General features: G+C 46.7%; 1 protein-coding gene across 1 annotated transcript; it reads left to right on the top strand.

Annotated features, from left to right (window-relative positions):
* The first annotated feature begins 7,275 nt into the window (after window positions 1-7,275).
* On the top strand, window positions 7,276-9,312 carry LOC103630075 (UDP-glycosyltransferase 73E1). The gene has a single exon (XM_008651170.4). The coding sequence runs from the start codon at window positions 7,399-7,401 to the stop codon at window positions 8,935-8,937; it is 1,539 nt and encodes a 512-aa protein (XP_008649392.1). The 5' UTR covers window positions 7,276-7,398; the 3' UTR covers window positions 8,938-9,312.
* Window positions 9,313-9,538: the final 226 nt, after the last annotated feature.

Below are 9,538 nucleotides of genomic sequence, written 5' to 3' on the forward strand. Positions count from 1 at the left end.
CATTTCTTTCTCACCCGCTCCCCACCCTCGCCCTCACTCACTCTCTCTCTCTCTCTCACTTAGCTCACACTCACGCGCCACCGCGCCCCACCACCACGCCCTCGCCCACCGCCGCCGCGTCGCCACCATCGCCGACCCGGCATCGCCCCATCTTAGACCCTGGTCCTGCCCCGATGAATTTAGTGAGTTTAATGATCCATATTATATTGTATGTGTTTAGTGACTTTAGTGAGTTTCATATTATAATATGAGTGTTTAGTGAATTTAGTGACTTTAGCGAGTTTAATTAGTTTAGTATGCGTGTTTAGTGAGTTTATACTATGTGTGTCAGTTCTATATAATGTGATGGTGGGTATGGATGCCGATTAGATGTGATTATCGGTCATCGTGCCATTGAAACATGTGTGAATGTCAGCCATTGTGCTGCTAGTTTTATTTGCAGGTTTTGGAAACCTCCTCGTGTAGGGGAGGTGCTGCCGAAATTTTTTGTTGATAGGTTTGTGTTAATTTTTTGCAGAGGTATTCCTTGCCACTGCGCGAGAACATGCACAGACTCGCCATAGCCCCGCTAGCCAGACTCCACCGCCACCCTAGGTATAACCTCGATTTTCATTTCATGGTCGTAGATCACGTAACCCAGTTACGCGTCTCCTGTTCGAAAGAGATACGGTGTAGATATGCAGATCTTTGCATATCTATAAATGTATCTGTTTCAGATTGTTCACGTTTTTTGGACAACCCGCGGATGTGTAGATGGTGTTAGTTTCCATGCTCTACTCTAGTCCGAGATAGAGTTTCGGCGTCACCTCCCTGTTGTTCTCCGGACAGTACACTCTCCCTACTAGGACGTGTATTCGAAGAACAGCGAGGAGATGCTGACAAAACTCTATTTTGGATCAGAGTAGAGCATGCAAACTAACCCCGTCTACGCAACCACGGGTGGGATTATGACCTATTGTCACCTATTAGAAGGTAGGAACGTAGTGTACATGCATTACATGTTTATATTAAACTATACTCGGTTATATATGTTAGAGGATGGAGGACCATGCGTGGATGTACACGGGCCGTGTAGGAAGGAATGATGTCACCCTTGAATGGATTAGAAAGATCGATGCTTTCATGGAACGGGCATTTGGCGAAGCTGCTAAAGGAGCGAGTCTAGTCTCATGCCCATGCAGCAAATGTGGCAACATGAAAAGAAAATCAAAGAAGGACATGGTAGAACATATTTGGAAAAATGGATTTAAGTCAGACTATATTCGGTGGATCTTCCATGGTGAAGCGCATTGTACAAGAGAGGAGGTGGTGAAACAACGCGTCGAGGATTATGATGCTGATGCCAAGGTAGCGGATATGGTAAACGACTATCACGAGGCACAGTTCGCTGGAGGATGTACGGAGGACGAGCCAGAGGCGACCGCAAAGGCGTCTATGACATGTTTGACGTGGCACGGAAGCCCTTCACGGCCATCAAAGGTTTCTCAACTAAATGCCATTGGGCATGTAATGACGTTCAAGTCGCAGTACAACATGAGTCGAGATGCATTCGATGGTTTGTTGATAGTTATTGGCAGCCTACTTCCAGATGATCATGTTCTGCCAAAGAGCATGTACGAGGCACAGAAACTCCTTCGTTCGCTCAAGATGGCGTATGAGCAAATACATGATTGTTCGAAGGGCTGCGTGCTATTTACGAAAGAATACATGGAGGCAAAGTACTGTCCGAAGTGTAAATCGTCTAGGTTCATGGAGGTAGACTCTGGTGATGGACAGAAGAGGTAGCTCGACATCCCCGTGACAATCTTATGCCACCTTTTGTTTATACCGAGGATCCAACATCTATACATGACCAAGGAATCCGCTAAACAAATGACATGGCACAAAAATGGTAAACGATACAATACTGACAAGATGGTGCATGCATCCGATTATGAAGCATGTAAACACTTTGATGCCATTCACCATGAGAAAGCCGAAGAGTCTCATAATGTACGTGTTACGCTGGCCACAGATGGGTTCAATGCCTATGGAATGAGCGTTGCCCCGTACACATGTTGGCCCGTGTTTGTTATCCCCATCATTCTCCCCCCTAGTGTATGCTTTCAAAGACAAAACATATTTGTGTCATTGATAATTGCTGACCACCCACGGAATAAAATGGGCGTGTATAAGGAGCCTTTGATTGATGAATTGGTCCGTGCTTGGGAGGGAGGGGTATGGACGTATGACCGAGCTATGAAGACAAACTTCAAAATGCATGTTTGGTACCAGTACTTCATGCATGACTTACCGACGTATGGGCTATTATGCGCCTGGTGTGTTCACAGTAAGTTCCGATGCCCAGTTTGCAAGGAAGCTCTTAGGTTCGTTTGGTTGAAGAAGGGTGGCAAATATTCGTCGTTCGATAAACATCGATAATTTCTCCCTCCTGACCATCCATTCCACCTAGACATCAAGAACTTTACGAAAGGTGTCATAGTGACAGATCACCCACCTGCAATGATGACTAGTGCCGAAATTCGTCAACAGATAGATGAGCTCGTGGCCAATCCAGAAGCTGGTTTTGTAGGATATGGTGAGCAACATATGTGGACACATAAGTCAGGCTTGACTTGGCTCTCCTATTATGACGACCTACTCCTTCCACACAACATTGATGTGATGTACACTGAAAAGAATATTGTCAAGGCACTTTGTGCAACAATTATGGACATTCCTGATAAGTCAAAGGATAATGTAAAGGCAAGAGTGGATCTGTCAGTGTTATGTGATAGATCAAACCAAGAGTTGAAGCCGCCTAGTGGTGGAAAGACATGGAGAAGGCCTAAGGCCGATTTCGTCCTCAGCAGGGCCCAAAGGAAGGAAGTACTGCAGTGGATCAAGATGTTGATGTTCCCTAATGGGTATGCAGCTAACTTAAGTAGGGGGTGAACTTATCTAATCTACAAGTCTTAGGGATGAAGAGTCATGACTTCCACATATGGATTGAACGGATTCTTCTGGCGATGGTTCGAGGCTATGTCCCTGAGCATGTCTGGCTAGCGCTTGCAAAGTTGAGCTATTTCTTCCATCAGCTTTGTGCAAAAGAGTTATCTCAGACCATGATTGTAGACTTGGAAAGATCGACAACCGTGTTACTATGTAAGCTTGAGAAGATATTTTCACCCGACTTCTTCAATCCGATGCAGTATTGATTCTTCATATCCCGTATGAAACACGAATGGGGGGCCATGCAGGGACGTTGGTGCTATCCAATCGAGAGATGTCTAAAGACTATTCGAAAAATATAGAAATAAATGCAAAATCTAGGTTTCCATTGCAGAGGCATACATTTTAGAGGAGGTATCAAACTTCACAACAACTTACTAAGTCATTGTTGATTGGTTCGATTGATTGTGCCCGCAATTGGCCATACCCCTTGATATATATACAGAGGATGTCTGGACCTGTTCCTAGGCGTTCTCCAACAGAACCTGCAACTTTAGATGGATAAATACGCATGGAAAAGGGGTCTAATCGCGGACTGGCCGCACCAAGGGGGGGCTTGGCCGTGGCCTAGACTATCCAGCTACAGAGTGGGACCGTCTGACCGTGCACCGTCCGACCGTGCCCAGTGCCACAAAAGGTGCTCAACACTCCACGTCTGTTTTCATCAGTGGAAAAACGACGGGCTAAATCACGGAATGTCCAGGACGCTCTTATTGATAACAGATGGGTGCAGGACATTCATGAGCATCTCTCGGCTGTGGTTTTCACTTTTCACTGAATTCTTTGTAATTCGTGACTTGGTCCAGGAAGTAATTCTTCAGCCTAAGGTGGAAGATTGTCATAAATGGCGGCTGGATTCTTCAGGGCAGTTCACTGCTAAATCAGCTTAGGGCATGTTTGTTTTAGCTTATAGATTATATAATCTGGATTATAATCTAAATTATAATCTACATGTAGTTGTTTGGTAGTCTAGATTATACAAATGTAGATTATTCATAAAGACAACAGTACACTTGTTTGTTTATTTGAGGTGAGGAAAGAAGGATGACATATATTGTAATTTCTATTTACATAATCATGGGTGGTGGGTATTTTGCCAAATAATTTAAATAAGCTACTCTTGACGAGATTATGAGATTATCATAATCTGGTCTTTAGATTATATAATCTGAACCCATACTCTAGGTGTTTGTTTACCTGCTAGATTATTTGCGCTGGATTATATAATCTAAAGAGATTATAATCCGAAACAAACAGAGTCTTAATGGTTCGATTCAATTCGCACCTCATAAATTAATCTGGAGATCTTGGGCCCCACGCAAATTTGTGTTCTTCCTATGGGTGGTGGCACATAATCGGACAGCTGACATGCTCGCTAGGTGCAACCTCCCACATCCGGCACGGTGCCCCTTTGTCACCGAGAGGATGAGACCATTAATCACCTTTTAACTGAATGTATCTTCTCTCGACAGTTTTGGTTCTCGCTGTTAAGCCGTTTTGGTCTTCCAAATTTATCTCCCCAAGCTTGCATGACCATTTTTTTTTTTGAATTGTGGCAGCAGACCTTAGAGTTGTTATGCAAAAATATAAAGCAAGGTTTCAATTCTCTGGTGGTTTTAGGGGCCTGGATTATTTGGAAGATAAGGAATGACAATAGTGTTCTGTGTTCAAACGGGCTTCGCCCAGAATGGACCTGGCTCTCGGCCTGGCGCAAGATGAATCGGCCTTCTGGATGCTGGCAGGAGCAAAAGGGTTAGGGTACTTAGAGGCGATTAGGCCTGAGGGTTAACTAGGGGCCCCTGTTTTTGTGGTCAGGTCTTTAGTCTGTTTTCAAGGGTAAGTTCAGTTAAATAGATGTGGAGTGTGTGTGTGTGTGGGTGTGTTTTGTGTATTGAAAAAAAAGGAAAAAAAATGCAAAGAAGATATTCAAAGTGCTGCTTGTTTTTCCAAGCACCTGCTTTGTCTTTCATTTTCATCCATGGGACCCATCAAGGAAACTTAGGCCTGAATCTGTAGTCTCTGTCAAAAAAGTGTCACTGGTGGAAAATTGTTCTGCAGTTCGCTCTTGTTGTATTGGTGGAAAGATTATTTAAGTGAAGAACTCAAGATTACTTAATTCGGCTGCAGTTAAATGGCGGCTGGTAGAAATTTCTGTGGACTACCTCAATGGTCATGTGCAGACTGCAGTCAGTGCCAACTTGATGCCGTTTTATAAAGTTCCAAGTTCCTTCTGGAAGGCATGCGGAAGACTACACGTCACATTTTGTACGTTTTCCAGGGCAGAGATATGATGGGAGCAGGGTTTCTAGACAATGAAAAGTCATGCAAAGAAATCTATGGAGTGCACATTGAGGCAATATAATCTTCCCTTTTCAGAAAGCGACCATCTGCATTGAGAATCTGACATCCCACCAGCAGGCAACGAACGATGAACATCACCTTCGGCCCGTCGCCGTTGGCTTGCAGCCATTGGACGGAGGGCCGACGGCCTCCGCCTGCCACTACCGACCGCCGTGCCGTGCCCGTGCGGTCGTGTGCTGGCCGATGATACGGCACGTCGCCATTGATTTTTCTTGATGCTGAAGGATGAAAACATACGACCACAGAAGGTGAATAGAGGCCAATAAAAATCACTAGTACAATGTCCGTGAGATTGCATATGCAAAATTATATTTAATATCTATAAAAAATAAATTTAATATCAGGTAAATATATTGTCCACATATTTAATATTAAAATGATAAGAGCAAATATTATACTTTATCTTAACTAAACGGTCGAGAAATGTATGAGTTGAAAAAGAGGATGACGCCTTTTTATATATCTCGTTTGGTTGCTCGTCTTCCTTCTGGTAGCGAGGTGATACTACGAGGGAGCGTTGCACTACTTATGTCTTCATATCGTGTTGGGCTTGAGTGGTTTCTCATGAGTGTAATAACCTATCTATGTTGTAACGGCCCATTGGTATGCGAGAATCAGGGAGAGAAACAGAACAACGTGCTTCTCATGGGATGCACGAAACTGATGCTTTAAAAGAGTAGAGATTTGCACTTAGACAATTTTAGCTTGCTTTTCAGTGCTACAACCAAACCTCCAAAACTTCAAATGATATCAAAGATAAGTAGGCGCTTAGTGGTGGCTGAATGTTATCGGTGATGACCAAAGAACACAGTGCAACGCTCAAGGGTAAGTCGATTGGTTTGAAGCGACATCACTATCCCTATTTGATGGAAGTATCGTGCTATCAGGATGATAAAATATAGAATGATCACTATATGAAGGAGGAGCACCATATGGAGGAGAAGCACCAAACGAGGGAGGGATCAAAGGAGAAGCACCATATGGATGAGGAGCACCATATGATTTATATGGAGGAGCACCATGTGGATATCCATACGAGTACGGAGGAGCGTTAGTGGTAGGATCATCCTTGAGAGGAGCATCCATGGAAGATTGGCAGGATACCAAGGAAGAGGATATGAGTATAGAAAAGAGGTTGTGGAGTGAGAGAACGAGGACGAGTAGAAACATCCTACTAATGATGTATGGGAGAAGGCCATCGAAAAGACCTCCCACACACCAGTAGGGTGTCGTAAAGTGATGAAGATTGGTTATTGATTAACTCAGTGAAGGTTTAAAAGTTTAGACTCCACCTATAATATTCATATTAAAATAGAAAGCGAGAGGCTGCAATATGAAGAAAAACAAACGAATTGAAGAGCAAGAGGATGTGAATGAACCCAAACTCTATTTATAGTCCACATTCTAGTTTTTTCTAAACTTTTAGAGTCTTTTTAGAATTTTTTGGACTTAAATAATTTATGACTAGCTGATGTGGTGCAGACGTGAAGCATACGGAACATATCATTTCATTAAGACAGTTATTGTCAACCAGTTAAGATTGGTACCATAGAACTATCTGTATCGACTTGGTTGATCGGTCAGCATTTCCGCTGACCAACCGGCGCTGGGCTCGGCACCAATCACTCGTCAGCCGCTTAAGGGGTGTTTGGTTCCCTTAACTAAAGTTTAATTCGTGTCACGTCTAATGTTTGAATATCAATTATAAGTATTATATATTAACTTAATAAATTTGTCTTGCGCTTTAGTCTTCGTTTATATAATTAGTTATATAATTAAATTATATTTGATAGTAATTGACATTCAAACATGTTCCAGTGGAATCAAACACGAGCAGTCAATGTCGCTCAGAGTTGGAATTGTTTACGATGTTCACATAGGGTCAAATCAAAAGTGCAAAGTAGTGACAATTGAAAAGTATCCCCACGCCCACGTAAGATCAAAAGAAGCTTGGTTATTTATGAAACTTGTCTCGCTGCTGGCGCTGGGTACTGTGAACGAGTGTATACCAGTACCACACACAATAGCAATAGCAGCAGTACTGACATGACAGCTACGGCTAATACGACGGCAATGGCGGCGGAGCTCCACTTCGTGCTGGTGCCGGTTATGGCGCAGGGCCACTTGCTCCCCATGCTTGACCTGGCGCGCCTCATCGCTGGTCACGGCGCGCGCGTCACCGTCGTGCTGACGCCCGTGAACGCCGCGCGCAGCAGGCCCTTCCTGGAGCACGCCGCGCGGGCGGGGCTTGCCGTCGAGTTCGTCGAGTTCGCCTTCCCGGGACCCGCGCTGGGCCTGCCCCAGGGCTGCGAGAGCATCGACATGGTGACGGACTTATCCCTCTTCGTCCCGTTCTACGAGGCCATGTGGCTTCTCGCCGCGCCGCTCGAGGCGTACCTCCGGTCGCTGCCCCGGCGCCCCGACTGCCTCGTTGCCGACACGTTGGGCCCCTGGACGGCGGGCGTGGCGCGGCGGCTCGGCGTCCCGCGATTGGTGCTCCACGGGCCGTCCGCGTTCTTCCTCCTCGCTGTGCACAACCTGGCCAGGCACGGCACGTACGACCGCGCCGCCGGCGACATGGAGCCGTTCGAGGTGCCGGACTTCCCAGTGCACGTGGTTGTCAACAGGGCGACGTCGCTCGGGTTCTTTCAGTGGCCAGGTATGGAGAAGTTCCGTCGGGAGACGCTCGAAGCGGAGGCTACAGCTGACGGACTGCTCGTCAACACGTGCTCGGCCTTGGAGGGCGCGTTCGTCGAGGGCTACGCGGCGGAGCTCGGCCGGAAGGTATGGGCTGTCGGGCCGCTCTGCCTCATCGACACTGACGCGGACACGATGGCGGGTAGAGGCAACCGTGCGGCGATGGATGCCGAGCACATCGTGTCCTGGCTCGACGCGCGACCGGCGGCGTCTGTGCTTTACATCAACTTCGGCAGCATCGCTCGCCTGTCCGCAACGCAGGTCGCCGAGCTGGCCGCCGGTTTGGAGGCGTCGCACCGGCCGTTCATCTGGTCTACTAAAGAGACCGCCGGACTGGACGCGGAGTTTGAGGCCCGTGTCAAGGACTACGGCCTCGTCATCCGCGGGTGGGCGCCGCAGATGACCATCCTATCGCACACCGCCGTCGGCGGCTTCTTGACGCACTGCGGGTGGAACTCGACACTGGAGGCCATCTCCAACGGTGTGCCGCTGCTGACCTGGCCGCACTTCGCCGACCAGTTCCTGAACGAGGCGCTGATCGTGGACGTGCTCGGCGTCGGCGTCCGCGCCGACGTGAAGGTACCGGCCTCGCACGTAATGCTCCTGAATGCCGGGAAGCGGGAGCGGCTGCTGGTACAGGTCGGGAGGGACGATTTGGAGAAGGTGGTGGCCGAGCTCATGGACGAGGGGCCAGCGTGTGCGGCGCGGCGGGCGAAGGTGAAGGAGCTCGCCCACAATACTGTGGCCGCGGTGACTGAGGGCGGCTCGTCGGACATAGACGTGAAGAACATGCTCCGTCACGTTGTGGAGTTGTCGCGCAAGGATGAAGACTTGGTTCTTGATGCGGCGGAGGTTGCGATGAAGAGAAAGGTGGACATGGACGACTAGGATGGCATACTCAAAGTGGCAGTGACATCTGAAGTCGCTTGAAATGACGCACACTCGATAATTAGCACCTTAGGTACTTAGGGCCTGTTTGTTTACCCCCATGGATTATATAATCTGGATTATTTTTGAAGGATTATATAATCTGGATTATATAATCTAGATTATATAATCTGAGTAGTCCTGTTTGTTTACCCAGATTATTTGAGTTGTTAATATGATTCTTTTGTATGAGGAAGACAAGAATGCCCTCTATATTTGTACTAGGTCGAACCAGACAATGGCACCTGGAGCCTGGCGACTAGGGTTAGGAGGAGTCGAGGAGAAATTATGCTGGATTTGCTGGTCGCTGGATGTCGGATAGGCGCAAAAACGATTCGTTGGATTATAATGGCATTGGTGGGTAATTTCTAGGAAACTTGAAAGGGTAGTGGGGAAGTGGGAAAAAAATAATCTGAAATAAGCACCTGCTCAATTGCTTATGGATTATCATAATCCAAGGGGTTAGATTATATAATTTGGGCAAATAAGCTGGACTGTTTGTTTGTCTCTTAGGATTATTTAATCAAGATTATATAATCTGAGGGGTAAACAAACAGGCCCT

The sequence above is a fragment of the Zea mays genome, chromosome 6 (genome assembly GCF_902167145.1).
Source record: "Zea mays cultivar B73 chromosome 6, Zm-B73-REFERENCE-NAM-5.0, whole genome shotgun sequence".
NCBI classification, from domain to species: domain Eukaryota; kingdom Viridiplantae; phylum Streptophyta; class Magnoliopsida; order Poales; family Poaceae; genus Zea; species Zea mays.